The following is a 26,717-nucleotide window of genomic DNA, read 5'->3' as shown; positions in this document are numbered from 1 at the left end:
AATCAATTAGATCACTGTGTGCTGATGGAGCAAATAATAAACCTTTCTTTAACGCAGAAATCTCTGAGGGTGATAGTGGTCTATCTGATGTTTATGTTTATTGTATTTCTATAGCACCTTAGGCCATCCGGCAGGTGGGCGCAATGATACGTTAATGACTAGATTTTTTATCTTCAAGTGCTCTATTGTTTCCTGTAACTCGCTCGTGTTAATCTTCTTGTTAAGTCCACTTCTACTTCTCTTTCTTCGCTGTCTGGATTATACATCATGGTTAGTGACATCACATACAATACATGTGATGTCATGTTTCATATATAAAAATAGAACCAAAATGGCGAAAGCACAGTGGATGCCAGATCGGCTGGGTCGCCGTTAAAACAGGAGCCCAAACATGTTTTGTAGTTAAGCTGAATAGATTAGGTAAAACAAGTTTTACTTTTATTTAGCATTTTTGGATAACTCCTTTAGTCTGTATGTGTCTAACATTGTAGTCAACTCTATAACAGAGCATAAATGAGGTAAGCAACGCCCGCATATATATTTCTTATCTGAGAGTTCTATGCCGCGATATGCCATTGATGGGCATTTATCAATTGCAGTGTCGATCATGACATGGACCGCACGAACTTCATATTATCTGTTTAACCTGGTGCAGATTAGAGTTGAGCAGCTTTATCTTTGACTTTAAATGATCACCATGCACAGCTTGCATTACCTGTTTTATGAAAGGATTAAAAGTTGTATAATTACATGGGTGGAATATTATGGCTCAGGGTACAATGATCTATGTTGCATGAATGATATGGAATAGTGGACACTAATAGGGTGCGGATATAACAATTTAAGCAAATTGTTTTTGTGGTTATGGAATTCAGCTCACACAAATGTGCTTACAGGAGTTGGTTTTGAATTCATGAATATTTTACAAGTTACTTACAGTCATCTCAGTTTTATTCTCTCCCCCCTTTTTCCTTTTCCTCTTCACTTAATACTATGACATTGGTTTCTTTTTCAACTTGTTTGTTTTTGGAAACTACTATTCAAGATATGCAGATGGTCCGATGCCTGTTCTTCAAAATCATTCATCTTTGCTAGCCCAGCTTTGAAAAGGACCAGTACAAGGTCCAAACAGTTGTTGGTTTATGGGCACTGTGAACACATACTAATAGGCTTATAGCCAGGATTCTTTTCTAATAATGAGAATAAAGAATGTTCTATGTTGTTTTATGGGCATTGCCAATACTTACTAATAGGATTATAGCAGGATTATTTTCTAATACTAGAAATACTAATTTCCTATTTTATGGTACAGACGTTTTGAAAATGTGTTCAGAGTAAAAGTTCTTCTTGATCTGCTCATTTATAATTTGACAATAGAGATTACAAATGGGACTGCTTTAATAACAGCGCTATCCTGGAAACATTGCTGGGCTAGAGAAAAGACTTGCTAATAATGCTAGGCGAGAATTTGTAAGGACCTATTTTATAATGTGCTGAAAAAGGGATGCTATCTACTGTACACTAACAGGGCTTTGCTTCATACCAAGTATTATCAGAGAAAGGAGCCAGGATATGACTGAGCGGGGTATTCTTGACATGGATAGATCCTAGTATTCCTTGTAAAACTGAGGTGTATGGCACCAGATGTGCAAGAGATGCATGTAGGTCTCCTCTTAAATATCTACAACCAGCCCAACGAGGAAAATCAATAGTGCAGAACAGCATGACCACTGTTAGGAAAAATTGTAATGGAGAGGCGCACATCCTGTTAATGGGTGATTTTTTGTTTTTAACCACTGTTAGGAAGCATTGTAATGGAGAGGCGCACATCTTGTTAATGTATGATTTAAATACCAATATTTGTGTCACTCGACATTTTTGAAGGTGTAGTGGAGGATGAGGACCTTGAATGTGCGACACCTGACGTGTTAGTGGCTACTAGAGATTGGCAATATACAAAGGCATTTGAAATGTTAGATTGTGCTGAGAGTGATCCTCGCCCACTCAGCACACACAAAGCATGAATAGAATGGTTGCCTATGATTAGTATGTCATCTGGTTTGGTACTAAATATTGATATGTTAATTACAGGGAAAGCTAGACGTTTAGTAAAATGGGCTGATGTAGAGGAGTATCCTGCCACATCTGTATTCTGGGATCTTGGACCTCATAGTGATACTCTTGACTCGGGATAAATTAGATAACAAGGAGATTTTACTTTTTTATGGGGCAATGGTAAAATGTTGCCAAATCAGGGAAAGCAGTGTCATCACGAGTCATCCGTAAATCAGACAGGTTTGACAAAGCATGCAGGTAAAACAGCATGAACATGGGATAGCATGAGATAAGAAAATACAAAGTTCATGACCAAAAATGATGTGTGTAAGCGGAGCCAGGATTACAAACTCCTTATTAACAAGAAAAAGAAAAAGTACTCAAAATGCAAGTGGAATGAGCTTGAGGACGTAGAGCTGTAGAAAGTCAGTGCAGCTTTATGGAGAGTAGCTACCATGGGAAACACAGAGGGAATGAACATCATAGATGGTAAAAGCAGGGAGGATGTTTGGCAGAGGCACGTCTCTGATCTGTACACTGAGACAAGATATCCTTTTGTGTTGGACCCAGTGGTCGAAGTGCACGAAATGAAGTAGTGGAACTATGTTCCCTGCTGGTCTGCCACCATGCCCCACAAATCCCATCACTACAGCCCCTCCAATGTGCAATACACAACCCTAAACACACGCACCTGCTATTTAAGGGAAAGTTCAGTGCAGTGCACTGAAGGTCAAGTTTCAACTTCTTCCTGCCATTTTTTTTAAAAAAACGAAACCATTGCAGAATGATTTCTTCTGAATATAAAAGTATAGGAACAGTAAAACTTAATTTTAAAAAGTAGAGGAGCACAGCTCCCAACCGCTCCCGCCCACTTCGACCACTTGTTGGACCCTGAATTCAATTCCAATGTTTATGATATTAGCATCAATGCATTGCAGTTTACCATTGATTAGGTAAAGATTCTATATAGCAAACCAAAACAGTGGCAAGGCCTTGGGCCTGATAAAATTCAAATTGATATATTTAAAGCTGAGATAGATATCTGGTGGTCCTTAGCCGCCTCTTTAATTCTTCTGCGGCCTCTACCTCACCTCTTCTGCAGTGTCTACTTCACCTCTACCATCTTAGGCCCTCTGCAATGCACTGGCCACCCACTTCACTGTTAAAACTCAGGACATCCTGCTTTCTCTCTCATCCTCCCCCCACCACTCCTCCTTGTATGCCCACGCCTCCCCTTGCAGCTACCACACCTGCCTGCACTCTCTCCTCATTCTCCCCTGTCACATCAGATGAAGTCACGAGAGTAGTCCACTCTATGAAGGTCTCATCCAAACAGGTCTCACCCTGTTCCTCCAGAACTACTAAGGACAATATCTGCTCCCTTGCTCCAGCTCCCACTGGTCTCTGCAACCACTCTCTTGCATCTGGCTCTTTCCCATCCTCTCTCAAGCACTCCTTGTGCACCCTCTTTTAAAAAAGCCATCGGCTGACCCCTTGTGTCTGGCCAACTTCCATCCTATTTCTATCACTCCCTTCCTTGGGAAACTCCTGGAGAAGTTGGTCTTCCCCCAACTGACCCAAAACACTGAGCTTGTTGGTTGCTTACATGACCATGAATCTGTATTCCGAGCATCCTTAGGCACATAAACTGCTCTCCTGAACACCTGTGGAAAATTGCTTGCAAATCCTGGCTCTAGCTCTTCTGCTGTTCTCATTCTCCTTGACGTCTCTTCTGCCTTCGACACTGTTAACCACTCCATCCTCATAAAGCAGTTACATGATACAGTTGGTATCTTAGGCCGGGTACTAGAGTTTTTGACCACTTTTCTCACTGACTGCCCCTCCCGGTGACCCTCGGCTTTTTCTTCTCCTCCACCTCTATGTTTGCCTGTGGTGTCCCCCAGGGCTCTATCCTCCTGCCTTGGTTTTTCAACATCTACCTTGCTCCTCTTTCTCACCCAATCTCCCCCTACTCATCTCATTTTGAGTGTTATGCAGATTATTCCCTTCTTCCTCTCTTCCCACCGCCTCTGCCATCTGTCATCCCTGACTGCCTATCCATCATCCAGTCTTGGTGTACCTCCAACGATCTCTGTCTCAATTCTAGCAAGACTTAGATCCTTTCTATCGGGACACATGTCCCTTGCTCCCCCCCTACACTTGAGCCCCTTTCTATGGGCTCTCCTCCCCCTCCATCCTCTGAAGCAAAAAATCTTTCGACTCCTCTCTTTCCTTCACTCCTCATGTCTTGGACCTTGCCAAGGAGGCCCACTTTCAACTTCACCTGTTTAAAGGCATTCTCCCTTTCCTCACCTTCCCCCAGAAGCTCAATGTCTCTCGTGCTCTGGTCCTCTCCAGGCTGGACTACTTGAACAGCCTCTTCCTTAATCTACCTTCTTCCTCTCTCCGCCCCCTTCAACTAATCCAGTATAGAGCTGTGTGACTTATCCTTGGCCTCAAACCTCAAGGGCAGTATCTCGCCAGCCCTAAAATCCCTCCACTGGCTTCCGGTTGTTGCAAGGATCACATTCAAATCCCTCTGCATCATCCACAAGGCTGCCTGGGGCCCGCTATCTGCAACTCACTCTCACTAAATACTCTCCTGCAAGCCTCATTCGATCATCCGGCTCCAACTCTCTGCTGGTCCAACGCTTCTCCAAGCAGAGAACTGGTGGCAGATCAATTTCCTCAGATGGCTCCCTCCTTTGGAACAGCCTCTCTCTCCCTCTCCGTCTCGAACCGGAACTCAAGTTCTGCAAACTTCTTAAGACTCTTCTCTTCTCCTCCTCCTTCCCTCTCTCCCTTCCATGCTAACTCCCATCAGTAGCTGTGATTGGCGGCTAGATATCTTCTGAGTCCTACTGGTTTCTGGCCTTCTGCCCAATCGTCACCAGCATCAGCCCCCCTTTGAACTTGCCTTCCAGCCCTCACCAGCCTTTGGCGGGGTCCCAGGCCTGCAATTATTAGTTTGTCGGCTGCCACCCCCCCCCCCGGGCTGTCACCACCTTGCACCTACCTATTGTCCCGCAATAGGCCCCTTGGCCCTTTTCCCCTCTGGATCCACACGGATTTGTTCAAAACCAAACTAAAAGCCTTCCTCCTTCCCTCTGAGTTACCCTCTTAACCTACCTCTCATCTGCCTGCTAGATAATATTTTTCCCTTGCCTCTAAACTGCCTGTCCCTCACTTCCTCTGCCTGTGCTCTAACTAGCACTTCACCCATCATGGTCACATCCCGAGCACAGCTGGCCATACCACCTGCCTGGACTTAAAGATTTCCAATGTTAGTTGTCCTTAATCTATGTATGTCCACTTATGTATTGTCCCGATGGCTGTTCCATTTTCTACCCTCCACAACCAGGTCAGAATGTCCCTCAAACTCACCCCTTTGTAAGAAGCTCACTGCTTCCCGTCAAATCTGATTTCCTATCTATAGTATATTCTTTTGCGTTGAAAAGAGCATTGTTCCTCCTGTATATAAATAAAATAAACACAATAATTAAATAAATATAACGTTGAGACAGCATCAGACCTGACACATCTCATGTGACTGCTCGAAAAACTGCACCCTACACACTTGTGCCAAGAAACTGTTACTCTTCCTTTACAATGCATTTCTCAGTTTCTCACTAACCGTGCCCCATGCAGTAGCATTGGGACACATTTTATTTGCCCCTGCTAACATCCAAATCCATTGCAGTCCAGAGAAAGAGTATTGGAAGGAACCGTGAGCTACACATACAGGATGAAGAGCTGAAACACTGATCAGTTTCGTATTCTAGGATAGGAAGAGCAGAAAGGAAAATCTTAACCAAAGCCACAGGCAAGGTCCGTCTGGTGAACTGGGTGAAGGAATGGGTAGATAGATGGACAATAAACCCAAACACACAATACCTTTTCGGCACCTGCATATTATTCTCCATCACATCCCCAAATGATACTCTTACCCAGTAATAATGTTAATGTTAATGTTAAAGGTATTTATATAGCACACCGTCACCAACAGAGTTGGTCTCCAGGCGCTAAGGCAGATCTGTAAACAAAAAGGTGGGGTGTGGGTTAGTGGGTGAAGAAGGCGTAGGAAAGTGAGAGGTGGTGTATTGTTGGCAGCTTCAGTTCGGTTTTCACCGTGCACTGAGCTTGGGTGTGCATACAGGATCGAAGTGAGTCCTTGTGTGCTGTTGTTGCGATCTATGTGTCGATTGTTGTTGCGGTGTGGTGAAGTCTGTGCGGTTTTTGTGAGAGAGGTGGTTGTGTGGAATTTTTGTGTGAATTAAGTATGCAGAAATGTGAGGTTTTGGTTAGTGGGTTGTATGGTTTATAATCCTTGTAGTTTTGTTTTATGTATCAGGTTGTCATACTGGGTACGTATATTGTCAGTTGAGTCTCAATTATGTCAGTTGAGTCTCACGGTGGGTGGCACTAGATGATTTAACCCTCTAAATTTCGTGCACGGATGAAGAATGCCTAAGCATATAGTTTCACTTTAATACCTGGCTCTTTCTTAATCAGATAGTTTACTGGGAGTGAGGCCCTGTTTCCACCCTCCTGGCCATCTGTTGTTCTCCTGCACATGTGGAGTTTGTGCCTGGCTGCTGACCATTCCATTAGAAAAGAGCGGAGTTGGAGAGCCGAGGTGGAGAGCCAATCTGCAGCAGTTGTGCAGCCCATCCACGCTATTGTGCAGGAGGTGCCTATAAGTGCCTCAATATACCGCGGAACGGCGAGCGGAGTTGGAGAGCCGAGGTGGAGAGCCAGTCTGCAGCAGTCCGCTGCAGACGCGAAGTCAGAGTCGTATGGAGCCAGAGGTTCGACCTCCAATTTCACTGAAACCCCTCTTGAGACCACTCCTAAAAAATTTGCCGTCGACCAAAACAACCAAGCCGGAGGGGGCGATTGCCCCAGGATCAACCGACAGGAGGAGGAGTTAATCGGATTGGGCACCAAGACCGGCTTTAACATCACCAATGGCGGACCTTCTACCGATAGCGCCTGGACGGACATGTCCACAGGCACAGGTACATGGACTCGGCAAAAGAAGCAAAAAAGAAAATAATATCCTACTCGAACCACAAAGAAATGGGCAGGAGTCCGCTGGAGTGAAGAAGTCCACGGCATTGGCAGAGGAGCGGGAGGAGTCACCCGCGCGGGAGGAGGAGGCGGAGGGGGCTCAGGAGGTGCCACGCCCCCGCCTACCTCGGCCATAGTACACCAAGCTGGGAGCGGTCCGCCGTCACCGGAGGTGGCAAGTAGAGTTCGTTCGGGTGCAGTCGGAGGACGGCGCCCGCCGGACTCGAAGCTGCCGCCGGGCGGAGGTCTTGAGATGAGTCCCGAACGAGAGAGATCGGAGGATCGGGAGGTACACATACGCCTGGAGAAACCAGCTGGAAATGGTGCGGCGGATACCCGGGCACGGGACCCGCATAGCGGGTTCGAACTGGGGTCCATAGAGTCGGCAGCAGGCCTGGAAACATCTGAGACATCAGAACAGTGTTTGGCAGGAGAGGGGCTGACCCGTCAGCATAGCACTGAAGTAGAAGGGTTGACTAATCCGCCAGGTAGAGCGGAAATCAGCGAATTAGACCCTAATACGGTGCGCATCCAAGTTATGCTCCATGATACAGACCGTGAAGGCGACAATCTCTTACAAAGGCAGGGTAAAAGGCAACCAAGGGTCTTTAGACCGGTTATAGAGATCAGTGATAAGGAGAGGAACGCCGACCTAAGCAAAGAGGAGGAATCAGATGAATTTGGCTCGGAAAGTGAAAAACAAACGAAGGGAGAGCCGGAGGACTCGAATAAAGAGACGGATGGGGAGCAACTCAAAACTGGTTGTGCAGTGAAAAGAAAAAAGAGAAACAAAAGCAATACCCCGGCCAAAGCAAGGCAACAAGGGACAAAAAACACGGCAAACATGAGAGCCCTGAATAAACTGTCCATGGGAGAATCGAAAGAAAAAAAAAGTATCAGAAGACAGGGGCAAACATCTAAAGGACTGCCTAATCCACTTCTGTCTTGCCCGTTAAAGGCGTTTTTTACCCAACAACATAAAAGGAAACAGAGTATAGAGACGGAAGTATCAGATGTGGAAATGCTTGAAATAACAAATGAAGCACAGCCAGTTCTAAAGCAGAGGAAAACCGAAACGGCAACATTGCCAACTAACAATCAAGGGCGAGAAACCAATAGCCCCAAGGAGAGAAAGAATACAGCTACTAAAGAACCGAGCAATGATACAGAAAAGCCAACGGCGGCAGAGAGTCTGGATACATCGGCACTGGGTACATCGATACAGCGCCTAAAGGCCCGATCAAGAGAGATGGCCCACGCCCCCCAGATGCAAAAGGCATCGAAGGGGGTTTCGGCAGTTACAGAGGAGATTGAGATACTCGAGAACAAACAGGAGGAAGAAAGGGAGAAATTTGATCAAAGAACCCGGGACTCGAATCGTGAGTCTGTCACTCGACCGGAAAAAGAGCTCTGCCTTGCATGGACAAAGCCCCATCTGTCAACGGGCCATTTGACCTCTTCTCCGACTACGAAAGGACAAGAGTTAAAAGCAAATTGGGACAACTCTCAATTAAAAAATGGACCTTTAAGAAACCGGGTGAATTCGGATTGGAACACCAGATCCCCAGTGGAAGGCTTGGTGTTCGACTCATCAATACCCGCAAGGCGATCTGAAAAAAGTATCGCCAAAAAAGAGACAACTTAGTGACATTGCAGTAGCTATGCAAAATGAATCGCCAAATAAAAAAACGGACATGATAGCTATCATGTCGGCCATGACCATCGTGTTAGCACCCTTCTGCAAATTATATGAAGCTATAAAAGAAAATGTACACGACAACACTGCAATCCTTTCGAATATAATAGAGAAATTAGCCATCGTAGAAGGTTATATAACAGCAATTGAAGACAAAGCGGTCAATCAGAAAACCTGGGAAAGGAAAATTTTAGCCCTGGAAAAAAAGATCGAATTTATGGACACACAAAACAGAATTCAAAAACCAACAACACTGGTGCACGAGGAAATGGTTCAAGAGGTTCAGGTGCGGCCAAAGGGTAAGGATAAAAGCGTCCCAACACTCCCTCAAGTGTCAAACGAAGGGACGCATTCTGCAAAATCTAAAAAGACCCCGCTGCCAATAGCCCCCCAGATTGAGCAAAACGCTAAGTTCAAGAACACCTTTGAAACGTTGGTTAAAGCAGACGGTAGAACTGGTGCGCCCATAATAAAGGTTAACCAACTTGAGCCACTGATAAAACCTGAAGAAAATAGCGCACCAAGATCGCCAAGAACAGCGGAAGAATTTTTAGTCTGCGCGGACTTAATGAATATATCTATACACTCAGAAAAGGAGAGGAAGGAGATCAAGGAGGACCGAACAGAAAGTAATGAAAAAAGAAGGCGAAAGGATCAGGATGTTTCCGTTATAGACACGGATAAAGCGGCCAAAGAGGGAGCCGTCTGGAATAACAAGAGTGGTCCCTCCCAGCCGGATTCAAATGAGACCCGGCTCAAAACCAAACCACACCGGAGCTGTGAAGAAAAGCAGGCTAAAAGCGATGAGGGTAGAGCAAGAAGGAGTCCATCGAAAACCTGATATGAACGAAAGGAGGTAGACAAACGAGGAAGCTTGTGGAAACACCGAGCCGAAAGTTTTGAAGTGGAGAACCACCAAAAATAAAATGGACAAGAAAAGACACGAGTTTTCAAATTGGAGCAAATGGAAGAAGATAAAAACTTCCTAATACTTAATAGACCGACAGTATTACAAATAACACGGAAAACAAAAACATTGAAAAAAATCAGAACGGAGGACTTTGAGATTGTGGAACCATACCACATGGAAATGAAGGCAAAAGCCTTTCTGCACTTGAAATCGGCAGGCATTCAATATATTGATGAGTCCGCATATGAAGAGCTGGAAATGTTGGGCTTCCGTCTGACGGAAATATAAAGGAAGACTGATAGTCAAGATGATGAAGTTAAAAAAAAAAGTAAGGAACAAAATCCAAAAGCACTACCGATCTAAAACGGAGGATCTGTACCGCAATAATCGATGGTACCGGTCTCAGGAGTCTGATGAATCCAGCAGAACACCCCCATTGGAATGCTCGGGCAGAGATGCGTTGGTTTGAGGCAACTAAGAGGGACTCTCCAAAAAAAAAAAGAAGACAAAGTCCAAGCAACCGGGAGCATTCTGAATCGGGTTGCAAGGGACCTAGATCACAAAGAGAGTAACACCAGCAACCCTCTCCCAGTACAGAAGTAGGTCCCAAATACTCGGATAAGAAGATTAATTCATATGTACATACACAAGAGACACCAGGATCAAGACAACCTAAAGGTCCCTGGAAGTGGCTAATGTCAAATTGGAACAAAAATACTGGCAAATAGCAACGACCAGGGTTAGCCTGACTCGACAACAACATCTGCAAGAGAGAAATCGAGCGGCCCGTAAAGGAAAAGTATAGTCTGGGCTTATGGAACAAGCGAGGACATGCTCATCTCACAACAGCTGGAGGCGTCAATCTGGGGCTTTTCGACATAGTTTGTCTGCAAGAGACCTGGTTGTTGAACCAACCGGCTCTCGATGGCTTTGCAGGGACAATATCACCAGAGTGAAAGGCCTGTTAGGTAGACCATCATCGGGTCTTTTAACTGCTATCAAAACAGGAACGGGTCTGAGTGAACCCATCAAATGGGAAGAGTCCTATGAAATGCTGGTCATTTTAACCTCGCAGCCAGAATTGAAGGACAAGAACCAAAATGGTCTGCAAAATCCCTTGGCCATAGCTAATTGTTATTGGAATCCACAGCGGATGTCGATAAAAATATTCTGTTTCAACATGTGTGCATTGATAGACCAGCTTTACGTTGAATTTGACAAAATTGAGCTTATCATATGTGGTGATTTCAACGCCAAATGCAAGGTGACGGCGGTCGACCAACAAAGTCCCGTCCAACCACTGGGAGCCTCGGATTGCACCATCGAGAGAGGCAAGGCGTGGAACGAAGTTATTGCCTCAAGAAACATCCAAAATGTCGCCTCCCTCCCTGTTCCCAAATCAAGTGAACATCCCGACATGGGAGCGTGACTTTTCAAAAGCAACTCTTGATTATATTTATGTCTCAAACAGGTTGATTCAAGACCTGATGGGCTTCAAGGTGCAAAAAACGGTGCACAGTGATCATAACTTACTGGTGTGTATGTGGCAAACAAGAATTTTGAAGCCAAGCTCTTAACGATCTGGCCATTGAAACAAATATCCAACAAACCTGGCTACGACTGACTGAACAAGATATCGTGCAAATGAAAAAGGCCTGGGACCAGAGGGTCAACGGCGACGTCTTGAACACAACGAAGGACAGACCGAATTACCTACCTCTTCTATTGTCATTCCAAGTAAGGGCAAGAAGAAATTAACGAAACCCGAGCATACGAACCATACCTATGACAAAGACCTGGTTGCGAAAATAAAGGTGGGCCGCAGACTGAAAAGAATAGCGAAGAAATCAAATGCCCCTGAGGATTGGGAAAAATGGCAAATGGAAATAAAAAGCTATAACACCTGGCGCAAACAACGCAGAGCAGCCCAATATCAAAACGATGCCGAGAATATGATGAGCAAACTTCAAACAAAAAAATCCAATGAATTTTGGACTCTGATAAAAGCAAAGAATAGCCCTCAAAGTGCAGTCCAGTGTAATGCCGTGGCGGAAGTAAGGTGGATCAACTATTTTGCAAAGGAATTGGAAGGCGTAAATCAAGATCCAGCAATGATCGACCAGGTTTCCAACACACCCTGGGAAGACCTCTCGAACGCAGAAGACATTGAAGCAGCCATAAGGAAACTTAAAACATCGAGAGCCCCAGGTCCTGATGGGTTGACGAATGTGGACTTAAAAATGTTCCCAACGCAATGGTCGGAAATGATCAGCATGATTTTCGCTGAATGTGGTAGAACAAAGATGATCCCTGAGTCATGGCAGAAAACGGTGATAGTCCCGATTTAGAAAAAAAAAGCTAGAAATGAACCTGAGAGCTACAGGCCAATAGCCCTATTGGACATAATAGGGAAAATATATGCAACCCTCCTGCTAGCTCACTTCAGAATCTGGGAAAAAGACGGCCCTTCAAAAGACCATCTACAAACGGGCTTTCAAAAAAATGGCTGTACAACAATCAACCTAATGATAATAAACATCTTGAAAGCCAAAGTCAAAGAAGATGCACCAAAGATCTACTTGGCTTTTGTTGACCTCTCGAAAGCTTTTGATAGGATCGACAGGAACAGACTGTGGTTGAAACTGCAAGGTTGGAATTGTCTGAAAAAAATACTCGACCCCATAAAAACTCTTCATTCGAACACGAAAATCAGAGTTAAACTAAACCTCCAAGGCGCACTGTCCGAGGGGATAGTGGTGAACAGAGGGGTCAAGCAGGGGTGCCCTTTGGCCCCGCCCTTGTTGATACCGTTCCTAGGCCATTACCAGCTGTCTGAAAGTAAAATAAGAGCGTTTCCTCCTAAAATCGGGAAAATGGAAATTCCACGTCTTCTGTGCACCGATGACATCATCTTAATAGATCAGACCAAAGTGGGGCTTCAAAGAAAACTAGCTAACCTGGAGAAATACATTGCTGAAAACCAATTGGAGATAAATAAAACAAAGACGAAAATCTTGGGAATTGAAAAAGTAACCAACAAAGCAACGAAAAAACTAAATTGGTTCCTCGACAAGACCAAAATTGAAATTGTCAAAAATATAAAATATCTAGGGGTCCAGATGGGCAGTTCAAGAACAGACATGAGTGCGCAAAACCAACTGTGGGAAAAAGTGAGATGTCTAACTTCCCAGACAAGAATGGTTGGCTCCAAGTTTGGAAAGTTCTCCTTAATACCAGCGATAACCTTCTACAAGGCAAAAGTCATTCTCGCGATGACATATGGAATGGAAGCCTCGTTGTATATACCACGCCATCTCTGGAGCAAACTATAGGGCTATGTTTGGAAAACACTTTTGGGCCTTCCAAAATCAACTGCCATGCGGGCCATTAGGAGAGAGCTGGGGCTAGTCTCACTAGTGACAATGGTAGATCAAAGCGCCATGAGACTGTACAGGAGAATAATCATGTCGGACACTTTACCCATTTTTAACTTCATGAAGATGGAAATCGAAACAGGCAACTGTGAGGCATTGAAAAAAATAGGTCAAGGCCAGAAAGACCGACCTAGCACTAATAGCATGCACAGAAGTAGAGCTGAAGGAAAATCCAGATCGAATCAAAAGAAAAATGGAAGAGATGGACTGGATTCTGACAACAGAGAAAGCGGTGGGGAACGAACTCCTAAACCACTTGCCACTGGCTTTTAATAAACTGAGAACACCGATGAACTACTGCCAAAAATTTCCGGACAAGAAAATGAGAATATATGCCATGAAAGCGAGATTGAATCTTTTGTTGACCCGAGAGATTATAGCAACTCGTGGAACCACAACCGACAAGAGATGTCGCCTATGTAAGGAGGATTCATCTGTTGAAACACTCAAACACCTGGTGATTGACTGTTCTAAAACCAACGCAAACAGAAACATCCACCTCCCATCTCTGGTAGAAAACCTATGGATATTCAATTCTGACGATTTGTGGAACAGACTGATCTCTGGCGAAAAAACGAGATGGACCATTGCCTTGGTCAAATTACTCGAACTCGCATTTGAACAGATAAACCGCCAAGGGCCCGAGGGTGGAGGGGCGTAGGGCGCCAATCTCAAAAGACTATGGGCCTCATTACGACCCTGGCGGAACGGGTTAAACGGCGCCGTAAAAGGCTGCGGCGCCGTTCAACCCCTTCCGCCACATTACGAGGTCCCCTCGCGGGACACGTTTAGCACGCCTGGGAAAACCAGGCATGCATACCGGGTCCCGCGAGGGGAAGAGGGAGCAAACAACGGGCCATCTCGTAATGGCCCATTGTTTACTCCCTCTCCCATTCTAATTCAGCCCTATGGGGGCTGAAATGGGAATGGGGATGAACCGTGTCCGTGTCCTCGAGTGAGGAATTACCGGGCCATCCGAAATCGGAATGGTCCGGTAAGTCCTCATTCCGAGGACACGGACACGGATGCGGTTTTGCCGGCAGCCATGCCGCAAATTGCGGCATGGCTACCGGCATAACTTGTAATGAGGGCCTATGTCTTAGTTCCTTGCTCTCGTATACCAGCCACGGCTACGTACCAGTAAAGGTGGGAGGTTTATGTAGATGGTGAAGTTTTAGCTTTTTTCTTTCGGCTGAAGATGAAGCGAAATTTTGATAAAACTTATTGTAAATAAGTAAAAGTTCAAATAAAAAAAAAATAAAAAAAATAATAGTTTAACAGGGAATACTACTTTGTTTAATCGAGAGTAGCAGTTACCAGGGACAAAACGTAATAAACAGATCAAACACATAATTGAAAGTTAAGTGTCTACTGATCCAACCTCTGAATGAAAACAACTTTCTTACAGTTGACAAACGGTCTGCCTAGTCAAGAGACATTTCCACTCAGCAAGAGCCTCATTAGCACATGCATCTTACCTTCTTTAATGGGACTGTCAATTGGAGTCCGTTTACAGCTCCTTTGGGGCTCCCAGCACCAATGCCGCACTAATTGATGAGGAAAAACACAGACTAAACTTCAAGCTTTAGGAGAGGTTAGTCTGGTAAAACTGCAATAGCAGCATAGCACAAGATGACACAGGCCCATATAAATTTAGGCAAACATACAGATCCTGTTATCCCTCTATTCGTGTTTCAGGTTATATAGGTATCCAAATAAATTGGATTACATGTATATGGCAAAGAGTGTTTCCACATGCAAGCAGTCAATGAAACGTTTCTCAGGATACTCCCTAATCCTTCTAAATGTTATCAGTGCAGCTGAGTGTGTTTATAATTGAATTTGCGACATTTGTCAGGACTCTGGTTGAGGTGGAGTCAGCCTATGCGGGATTGTAAATTAAGCAGCGTGAGCAAAGTTCCACAAACACATCTTAGGACAAATGGCTAATAAGCAAATTAGCATATTCTCATTTCTGTGTGCCAGAGCGGAAGTCCGTTTTACAACCAAGCATGCATATTTTAAGATGGAATCTTCTAACTAAGACAGGCCAGTGCAGGACTATAGAGCCTATTGGAGGAGAAGTACAGTCATTTTATTGTTGTTGCTATTTTCTGCAGTTTACAAAACATTGCATTATAACACTCTTGTGTTTCCTCACTTCTTCTCACATTTTTCCACGAAACTAATGATTATTAATTTTGAAGAATCCAATTATGTACTTCGTCACATATGCTGAACAATGGCTATGTGGCCTCTGGAGAAATAAATACCAGTTGTGCCTGGAATCAGAGGCTATTTGTCAAAACATTAAGCTATGCTATATGGCGGGCCGAGCTTAATTTGTATACAAACGTAATGTTGTCACTTCTGTGTAAAAATATTTTATCCTGAAAGTATCTTACTGCTACGGTCATATTTGGTGAACTGTGATGCACTCCATCCCCTTCTTTGAAGTTGGACGGTTTGTAACGATTGATGTTGAGTCCTGCTCCATAATTCTATTACTGCTTGAATTGATTACCTTTCATAATGTTTCTGCTAGAGCCACAATGAATCTGGTGAGAAGGGGACCACTGGACCCCTTTCTCCATAACCTAGATTGAAGAGGAGAGTCCTTTGCCCAAACCCTTTAATTCCTTTGCCCACTGCTATATGTTCAGAATACCAACTTTGACTTATTAGAATTATTTTATAACAATTGAGACATGTTCATGGATGTTTGTTCTATTCTTTTTAGATGATGGAATTCTCAGTGGAACCTCCTCCAGATGACATGTGCTCCGAAGATGAAAGTGATACGATGTACTTTGTCCCCACTGGCTGTTCTGACAATGAAGAACGTTCCAGCGAAGAGCATGAATTCTCTGAAGAGGTTTTTATGAGTGCTTCTGATGATCTGTGTCCATTAATCAAGGACATGAACCCCCTTTCTGATCTCTTAGAAAATCACATGTGTGGCATACCTGGATCAGAATATAAATTAAAAAACATTTCCCAGGAGCCAGCAGGACATCTATCAACTGGAACCTTAGAGGAAGACAGGCCTATGATAGCTCATACGAATCATTTACCATATGAGGAAGCAAGTACCCTGAGGATGACTGCGCCAAACAAATCTGTCTATTTAGAACAAGGACAAAAAACGACACAATGTATGATTTTGGATGAAATGCCCAAGAAAACGTGCGCACTTCCCCAACAAGCAAGGTCCAAGAATAAAATTCAAGACATTTTGATTCACACTTCACCAACTAGTCATCAAAATGATGATAGACACATAATGGCAGCAAGTAGTTCCCATAATGAAATGGATTGTCTTTTCAATAGACCAAGCACTAATTCAGACAGAACAGTTTCTTTTGTGGATGTTGAAGATGTGTGCACCACTGAAAAGCAATACTATATGCCAGTTACAGAAAGTGGACCCAAGTGTGAAGTAGCGTTCAATGAGTTATACAGGGCATTGCAGACTCTAAACCAGAGAGACATGATAGAGTCTTCTGTTTTACAACAATGTCCGTATCCTCAGGTTGACGGAGTTCCAAAATGTGACTGCCCCCCAGAACATGCAGAAGACTCACTGAATAATGTGATAGAAAAACAGGTGCAAAATATTAATGAAGGCACACTGACTCATCTTAAAATGAATGATGCACAGACATTTCAGGGACCTAATCTTTCCATTAATTGTAGAACAGTGAGACCACAATCTACATCAGAACCTTTTGAAAAGAAGAAACAGCCTCCAAAATACCTTATGGGAAGTGTGTCCATGAGATTAATTTCCACTTTGGCTGAAATCCAGCAAGTGAAATCTGTACCAGTTGTGCCCCCTAAACCTCTGTTTGCCAAGCTGCCCCCAGCGCTGAAGAGTAAAATTCATGTTGGAGCTGCTTCTACAGGCAACAAAGACAGCACAGCAAGCCACAGCCTCAAGCATAACAAGCCGGAAAAAAGCCACAGCATTGATCTAAGTGAACCGATTGGCAGTTCTCTCCTGAAACAGCAACGTTCTGCTTGGCATAATGGTGGAAGTGTTTCATTTGATTCAGGCCAAGGGAAGAAAATACTTTTGTATGAGCTTCCAGTCAGAAGAATGCAGACCTACTGCACGGATGATTCACACGAACCAAATGCAGCATCCAGGTCGCAAAAGAATGTGCATGTCCAAAACCTCTGTGTAAAAACGCTTCGAACCCAAAACAGGGAGTCAGTTAGTGGCATAAACTCTCAACCTTCTTCTAAAGACCTAACATTAGAGAAGGGCCAAGGCCACGAAACACCAGCAAGCCTCTCTTTAGAGTTCCAATGAGTATCACACTTTGAAGGTTCTGCATCCACTCTCTTTACTGACCTCTGCACCACTCTTTCCCTTTCCGTTCTCCCTTCTGGAACAACCCACTCAGCTGGACACACTCTGGACACCCTCATAGACTCTGACCTCTCTCCCCTCCACTAGTCACCCCCTTCTCCTGGTCAGACCATGCTCTTCTCTCCTCCCACCTGGGTCCCTTTGGCCCTCTGACCACCCCCCAAAAAGCCCTGCCAACCCCGTTCACTAACAGCCACTGATGAAACAAGTGTCACATGCTGCCTTTGCTTCCACCTTCATTCCCCCTCTCCGCCCTACTTCTGATACTACCTCTGTTCTCAGAAACCTTCACCTTTCTATCACCAATACTCTTGACATTCTTGCCCCAGTCATGAGGATCCGCCAGAAAACCACCTCTAAGCTTAACTGGTTACGACTCCGAACTTGCGGCTCTGAAACGAAAGTGCAGAGCGGCACAACGGAAGTGGCAAACTTCAGGCTCGCCCTCTGACAAACTGGCCTGCCACCTGCTCCAAAGGCAATACAGACGCTCCCTCCGTGCCAAGAAAAAGGAGCCCACATACAGGCACAGGTTTCCGGCGCATCCAACAACACAGCTGAAATTTTCAAGATCTGCAGGGAACTAGCCAACCCTTCCGCAGTCTTCTCCTCCCCTTCTCCTTCCCAGGGCCTCTGCAACGTACTGGCCACACACTTTGCCACAAAAATCTCAGGACATCCTGAACACCCTTGCTAGCCACCCTCCCAACCCATCCCTCACCCCTTGCCTCCTTTGGTGCCCTTCTCTGTCCTCCTTCTCCTCCTCCCCTGTCACACCTCAAGAAGTTCCAGAGTTGTCTGTTCCATGAAGGTCTCTTCTAAACAGGTTTCCTCTTGTTCATCCAAAACCATCAAGGATAACATTGGATCTCTCGACCCCGCACTCGCTGATTCCTGCAATCACTCTTGACGGTGGATCTTTCCCCTCCTCCCTTAAGCACTCCCTTGTGCACCCACTCCTGAAAAAACCTTCAGCAGACCCTACCTGCCCTGCCAACTACCGCCCTATTTCCATCACCCCCTTCCTGTGGAAGCTGCTGGAGAAGCTGACATTACCCCATCTCAACTCACACATTGAACTTGTTGATTGTCTCCACGACCATCAATCTGGATTCCGAGCATCCTGAGGCATGGAAACTACTCTTCTGAACACTTATGAAGAACTGCTTTCATCTCTTGACTTTAACTCCCCTGCTGTGCTCATCCTTATTGATCTTGCCTTTGCCTTTGACACAGTCAACCATTCCATCCTCATACAAAGGCTCCATGATACCCTTGGTATCTCAGAACGGGTCCTGGACTGGCTGACATCCTTCCTTACTGACCACTCTTCCCAAGTCATCTTGGGCACCTTCTCCTCTCCTCCTTCCTTCTCCACCTGTGGTGTCCTCCAGAGTCCTATCCTCTCCCCTTGGCTCTTTAACATGTACCTTGCTCTGCTTGCATGCCTCATCTCCTCCTTCTCCTCCAACTTCCAGTGTTACGCAGACGACACACAGCTTTTTTTCAAACTTCCTGCTGACCCTCTTGAACCCTACATAATCCCTGACTGCCTATCTGCCAACCAGTCATGGTGCACCTCCATTGATCTATGGCTCAATGCCTGTAAAACTGAGATTCTTCTCATTGGGATCCCTGCTCCCTCCTTCTTCCCTTCACTCTGGCCTTCCTCCTTGGGCTGCTCCCCACTGCTCCTTCTTCTGAAGCCCGGAACCTTGCAGTCATCTTCGATTCCTCTCTCTCCTTCCTTCCTCACACTCAGGCCATTGCCAAAAAATCCCACTTTCAGCTCTTACTTCTCAAAGGAATTCTCCCTTTTCTCACTTTCCCCAAGAGGCTCAATGTTACCCAAGCCCTGGTTCTCTCTGGGCTTGACCATTGCAATAGCCTCCTCCTGAATCTACCTTCTTCCACTCTGCGACCCCTCCAGCTAATCCTGAATAGGGCAGCAAGACTTATCCTTGACCTTAAGCCCAGGGACTGCATCTCTCCTGCCCTAAAAGTCTTCATTGGCTCCCGGTTGCTGCATGGATTAAATTCAAATACCTCTGCATCATCCACTAGGCAGTCTGGGCCCGGTGACCACACTATCTTCAACTTTATCTTACTAAATACACTCCCTCTAGACCACTTTGTTCCTTTGGCACCAACTCTTTGTGAGTAAAGCGTTTTGCTAAACAGAGGGTAGGTGGTCAATCGCTTTCCTCAGCTGGCTCCCTCCTATGCAACAGCCTCCCCTGCCTCTGCGCCTTGAGCAGGACATTCTTAAATTCCAGATGCTCCTCAAGACCTTCCTCTTCACCTCCTCTACTTCTTCTCTTCTCTGCTAATCCTACAGTTGCTGTGATTGGTGTCCGGGGTCCCTAATGTATCCTCGGGGGTCTGGACCTCCCACACCCAATCGGACCGGCTCCTCTCCTATCTTCCCTCAGCACTAGCCCTGGGAGATCGAACTTACTCCTAACATGGCCCTTGGCCATGTAGCACTCAACAACCAAACTCTTCACCTGTGGCTCGCCCATGAGCCCGGACCCCCAGCACTTACTCCCTCTGCACTTTTCCTTGCTGCGCTTACACATTCTGAATAGCCACGAGGCATAGTAGGTTTGTCCTTGGGGCGTGGTTAACCGCCATGTGACGAGGACGCATCTTGGGTGTGCTCCGTATGATGTGACCATGATAGGCTGTTTTCTAATGCAATAGGGAAGCCTCTGAAGCACGCGAGCCACTACACCTGTTGCGGATACCATCTGGCAGCTTCACGTTCCTTTTTACGACTGTGAGTGCCCTGCATGGACTTAGAAATCTCACGCTACGAAATCACAGACTCAAGCCTAAAATGGCGGCTCCCTCGCACTAGCCCTCGAAGCAGTCTGAGCGCTGAAATGGATCCCGAATGCTGGCGAGTGGGGTGACTTATGTACTGGCTCTCAGGCCCTAAGATCCATATAGGCCCCAGCGATACGGGCCACCCTGCTGAGACCATCCCCAGATTCTCCACCGGTTGGGCAGGCAGGGGGGGACAAAAGGAAAAAAGAAAAAGGGAAAATAAAAAAATCATAAAACACAGGAGGCCCACAAGGTCCATATCACAGGACACTTTGGCCTTCTCGCATCTGATAATACACTTTGAGAAGTAACTTCTGCATACTCTATAACTGTTATTCGGTAAACTGGTTGGCACCTCTTTTTGCAAAGACAATATTGGTGTAAAGAAATGCAGTTTGAAAAATGTGTATGAATTGCATCACAGCCTGCACAGCGTCCTCTTGCTCTACGACATATGATTTGCAAATGAAACAGGGATACTGTGGTTGAGCAGCAGAGGCAAGTATTTCAGTCGTAAATGATCGCATAGTAGTACAAACAGGCAGTAACAGACCAATCCATTCATTAAACCTACGCCTGTGCAGGCAAATTGAGAAGGCCATGGACCTTTGTGTTGAAGTTGCAGGCTTTTTAGCGTTTGCACAATTCAGAATATTATATCACCTTAAACATAGCGAGGCCATAACAAAAACAACAACGGTGTTCAAGTGATACTGCACTACCCCGCATTCTCGCCACCTTTTAGCTAACACAGGCCACACCTGGGACGACAGAGTGCCTGTAACTGGGCGAGATGTCGACGAAAGGGGCAAGGTCCAAACAGCGCCAAACCACCATGGACACCTTTACGGCTTGAGGGCCCACAGGACCTGAAACCTCAAACGAGACAATCACAGAGGCGCAGCCTGACCCCTTTGAAGTGGCAGTTGAACCAAGCAACACCCAGATCCTGGAGGCCATCAAAATTTTCCAAACAATGGAAAATAAAATCGACGCTGTGGCCATAGACCTGGGCCTCCTGCGTCAAGACGTTCGTCCTTGGCCTGCAGGACTGAAACACTGGAAGTCCAGGTCCGAGAAAACACGGAGGCCCAAACACAACTCCTAAAAGATGTATATGTGCTACAGCAAAGAGTGAAGAACTTGGAGGATAGGGCTGAGGAGGCAGAAGGGCGGGCATGCCGGAATAATATCCGACTTCTGGGCCTGCCAGAGGGTATCGAAGGATCTGACCCCACAAGCTACGTGGCGAACCTCCTGCTGCAGGAGATAGGTGTCGAGAAACTCTTGCAAGGCTTCACAATCGAAAGGGCCCATCGATCTCTCACAAAAAAAAATCCCTGGCACCCTGCCCAGACCAATGATAGCAAAAGTACTTAATTACAGGGACCGAGAGACCATTCTGGCCTATTCGCGATCAGGTGGCCAGATCCAGAGAGACTCTGCAAAAGTAGCTATCTACCCTGATTACACCTTTCAGGTCCAAATGAAAAGGGCACAATTCATACACACTAAAGCCAGATACAAAACAGCCGGACTGCGCTATATGCTCCTTTATCCTTTTAGATTAAAAGGTAATACACAACAACAAGGCCCACCTGTTTGACACTCCGGCTGAAGCCCATGACTGGATGGACAGGGAGCAGATCCCAGACATTGATGAAAAGAGACGAAAGCTGCGCTGAGTCCAACTCCAAAGGGCAGCACGCAAGTCCGTTGACCTATATTAGCTCAACAACAGAATGACCGAGTTCAAACGCAGCTGGAATGATTCCTAATAGTGAGACACCGGAGACGAACATCCTTCTACCCCCAGAAGTTCTTAGGGTATGCATACCCGCTTGTAGGGCACCAGAAGACCAATGTACGGTCAAACGGAGCGGAAATGGGATAGTCATCACAGGGGAAACCTTGCTGGACCTGTTCTAAGTTTGGGGAGTTCAAAGTTATTGGGGGGAGGGAAAATGGGAGTTGGCACTAAAGTTGGGAACCGAAACTGGGAAACACCAAGACCACATGTAAATCTCATATACAGCATACCAAAAGCACGGCCTCATGTGATGCCAGGCACGAATGCCCGACCACCCAATACCCATGGCTGAAAGAATAAAAGTTATGACATGGAAAGTCAGAGGCATGAGCAGCTTTGTGAAGCAACGCCGCATCCACGCATATTTAAAAAGGTGCCAAGTTGGGATTGCCATGCTCCAAGAAACTCATCTGAACGCGCAGAAACTGGAAGCAATAGCCAAGACCTGACGGGGAACCCTAATAGGATCTTCTTACTCCTCCTATGCCAGGGGGGTCTTGATTTGGATTGACTCGACCATCCCCCTCAGGTTAATAGGCAGCAAAACTGACGACGAGGGCAGGATGGCGCTAGTACAAGGCACTAAAGAGGGAAAAGAGTTATGCCTAATCAGCACCTATGGACCCAATCATGATACAACAGTCTTCTTCCGCTCTCTATACTCACAATTTAGCCCTTACAGAGATAGCAACATAATATGGGGAGGAGACCACAATTGCACCCTCGACCCCCTAAAGAACAGATCAGATAAACACACCCGCCCATCCCCTCCTGCCAAAATATTAGCCACACTAACACAATAGCTCCTACTCCAAGATTTGTGGAGGGAACAACACCCAGAACAACATGAATACTCTTTTTACTCCCCGCCGCATGCTGTCCACACTAGGCTGGACTATATATTCGTGAGCAAAGAACAACAAGCCATGTTTGGCGATGCACATTACCTGTCCAGGGTGCTGACCGACCATTCTCCACTGGCAATTACCTGGGAAGTGTTCCCACCTAGACCCCTGATGCCTACTAGGAGGCTCAGGGCCGAGGCCCTGCTCGACACAGCCTTCCGAGAGCATACAAGAGATACCACAGAGGAATACTGGCAGACAAACCTGAATAGTGTGAGGCACATAAGCATGGCGTGGGAGGCATACAAGGTGGTCATGAGGGGAGAAATGATTGCAGCTGTGGGAGGCGCCCAGAGATCCATTACAACCTCTTTAGAAAGCACCGAAAGTGAGCTTGGAGAATTGGAAGGGAGGGCTGACTCAACCCCGGAACACGTGCAAAGGGAGACCGAACTCAGACAAACCTGCTTAACACATTGGGAGACCGTGGGGAAATTAAGTCACGCTAAATACATCGAACCCATGCCCTAGAAGATAAACCCGGGAAACTCTTAGCCTGGCTTTATAAGAGGGAAACTCCCCGGACACCTATTTGTCATATACGCAAACCGTACGGCACAACTGCACACACGCAAAAAGAAATTAATTCAGTCTTCTCCGAGTTTTACCAAAACCTTTATTCCAGCACCACGTCCCCTACCAACACCGAAATAGATGATGTCCTGGACATCATTAAGCGTCCCAAATTAGACACACAGAAGGCAGAAGCCCTGGACGAACCCATCACTCCCGACGAAGTACTGGTAACCATTAGACCCCTACCGTCCGGAAAATCCCCGGGCACTGATGCCCTACCCGGAGAGTTCTATAAGTCATACAAGGAGATCCTCGCCCCATTACTGGCCCAAGTGTTCAACGAGGCTTACGAAAGCGACACCCTTCCCGACACCATGAGGGAAGACGTTATTATCCCCCTGCTAAAACCTGGGAAAGACGTAACAGAGAACGGCTCATTTAGGCTCCTCTCCATGCTAAACGTAGACAACAAGATCCTAAAAGCCCTGCTAGCGAATAGATTGCGTAGAGTAGTTCCCCTACTGATCCACCAGGACCAAACGGGCTACGTACCAGGGCGCTCCTTCACCAAGAACCTACGCAGGTTGCACCATGTAATATATAGCACCGAAAAAAAGGCCTCAGAAATACACAGTCGCATCCCTAGACGCTGCCAAGGCCTTCGATCCGGTACGGTGGAAATGGCTCTATGCCACCATGGTGAAAATCGGTATAGGACCCGCTTTTTTTAAATGGACCCAACTAGTATACACCAATCCAACTGCCAGGGTTTGCACGAATAAAACATACTCCAACAAATGGCCCCTCCATAGAGGGACCCGTCAGGGATGCCCACTGTCCCCCATTTTATACATCATCGCCACTTAACCCGTGGCGGCTTACCTTAGGCAAGAATACGGAGATGGGGGCGTTGAGATAGACGGCGTGACCCACCTTATCTCTTTGTACGCTGACGACACATTACTATACTTACACAATCCTGAACACCTCCTGCCTTACATTCTAGAGACTCTAGATGGATTCCACAGATATATGGGGATCCAGATCAACAAGGATAAGTCTTGCCTCTACCCTCTCGCTGCACTACATAGCTAAGAATCCGGATCCCTCCCCCCTTGGCCCTTCAATGGCAGACAACTTCCTTCAGATACTTGGGAATCACTATACACCGAAAGCCTAACACAGGTAGAGCCAAAGATGCCCTTGAGAAATCAATGGACTTTTGGAGTAAGTTGCCGCTCTCTGTGGCTGGAAGGGCAGGTCTCATCAAGAGGGTGGCACTACCCCGCCTAATGCACAATTTCACCAATGTCCCATTTAATATCCCCCCTTCATTCTTCAGAGAAATAACCAAACTCTGCAGAAGGTTCCTCTGGCAGGGAGGCAGACACAGGGTGGCGTTGGAGACAGTTCAGAGACCCTACAAAAAGGGAGGTATGAAAGTCCCCAATTTTGAACTATACTACTTGGCAAGTCAACTGAGGCATGTAGTGAGATGGATGGCCGACGAGACCACAACAGACACCGACTCCTGCAACCGGCTCTGCCTCGGCTGTTACTCAGGGACCTACTTTGGATCCAGGCGGTTGCACTACAAAACAGTCCATACCTGGTCAAATTGGGGACTCTGCTTTGGAAACGTGCCTGCAAGACAGTGGGGATAGAGGACCCGTATTCTCCTCAAATCCCCATAGCAGCAATCATGGCAAACAGCCAATGGGGACAAATGGAAACGCGTACCCAATGGGAGCCCTACAGTGTAGCTACACTAGGAGACCTGATGCAAGAACAGGAGATCCTAACGTTCGCCGAACTCAACGAAGCTACAGGGCTACCTTCAGGACAGTTTTTGCTCCATAGAGCAGTGGTGCAGGGTATGAGGAACAGATGGCCCGAAACCGCCAACCTGGTAACGGAGCACGAAATCATAGAAACTATGCTCGACAAAGCTGAAGGGGGCCACGAAACCTCACGACTTTATGAAGCACTAATGGAGGGTACGACCAGAAATGAGCTCAAATGCAGGGCGAAGTGGGAGAACGAACTGGGCCTAGAATTCGAAGACAAAGAATGGGGGAAAATAACCCACTATCATAAAAAGACCTCTAGAAACGCCCGCTTACAACTTATTCAGCTCTACATCACTAATATAGCATACCTCACACCAGAAGCCATATCAAAGTTCAAGGGCGCAGGAACCCAGGTATGCCCCAAATGTAACAAACCCAGGGCAGGAATGACCCACATGTTTTGGGGTTGCCCAGTGATACAAGGTTTTTGGGCGCAAGCGGCGGCAAGAGTGGCAGGAGCAGGCATTGAAGTAGAAGTGTAAACGCCTGCGGCCTGCATCTTGGGCAGATACAAACGCAGCAGGAAAAACAAACCACTGAACAGGCTTAAGGACCTAATATGTATAACGGTGAAGAGACGTATAGCCATGGGATGGAAGAGCCCCAAAAATCCAAGTGAGGCACAGTGGTGGGGGGACCTCACGAGGTGGATAACAGCTGAAACCGGAACATGGGAAACCACAATACAAGAACAGAGGCTAGACACCAGCGAGGACCTGCATCGATGGAGAGCGCTAACAGTGCCATTGCTCCATCCCAATGTGTCAGGCGCTACCTCAGACGAAGCGGATAGCCCAGGCACGAAAGCTGGCACATTGAGGACTGATGAACAAACAGTGGTCTTGGGGAGGAGGGGCGGGCGGGAGGGGAGGGGAATTAAAGATGTGTGAATTACGAACGTTGCATTGATAATGTTATAAGTCTGGTTACAAATTGTTAAAACCAATAAAGAAATGAAAAAAAAAGGTTTGTTCTTCCTCCTTTTCCCTCCACTGCTCTTATTAATTATTGTGTTATGTACTGTATTTCACTCCTTTGTCCCACACCCCTCGCGCTGTGGGTGCTTTAAAACTGTATTTTACTTGCTGTATAAGCGCATAACAACCAAGCAATAAATAAATAAAAGGTTTTAACTTCTCCCAAAAGCTTCCCACAAGAAACAGATTGATCATGATATGATATGATAGTTTATTTATATATCGCCTATACACAATGTGTTTCAAAGCGCTTCAAAGCAAGGGAGGGAACAAGGGAAAATACAATGACA

The 26,717-nt window shown here is 46.1% G+C and overlaps 1 protein-coding gene across 1 annotated transcript in view; it reads left to right on the top strand.

Annotated features, from left to right (window-relative positions):
* Positions 1 to 26,299, top strand: part of ARHGAP30 (Rho GTPase activating protein 30) — a 2,240,907-nt gene extending 2,214,608 nt beyond the window's left edge. Inside the window, exon 12 of the mRNA XM_069607204.1 lies at positions 15,906 to 26,299. Coding sequence (XP_069463305.1) covers positions 15,906 to 17,480 — 1,575 coding nt within the window. The 3' untranslated portion in view covers positions 17,481 to 26,299. The remainder of the gene's footprint in view (positions 1 to 15,905) is intronic.
* The last annotated feature ends 418 nt before the right edge of the window (positions 26,300 to 26,717 follow it).

This window comes from Ambystoma mexicanum, chromosome 1p, assembly GCF_040938575.1.
Source record: "Ambystoma mexicanum isolate Mex_15411 chromosome 1p, UKY_AmexF1_1, whole genome shotgun sequence".
In the NCBI taxonomy this organism is placed as follows: domain Eukaryota; kingdom Metazoa; phylum Chordata; class Amphibia; order Caudata; family Ambystomatidae; genus Ambystoma; species Ambystoma mexicanum.
The sequence above is the reverse complement of the archived record's forward strand: the minus strand, read 5'-3'. Positions and strand labels throughout refer to the sequence as shown.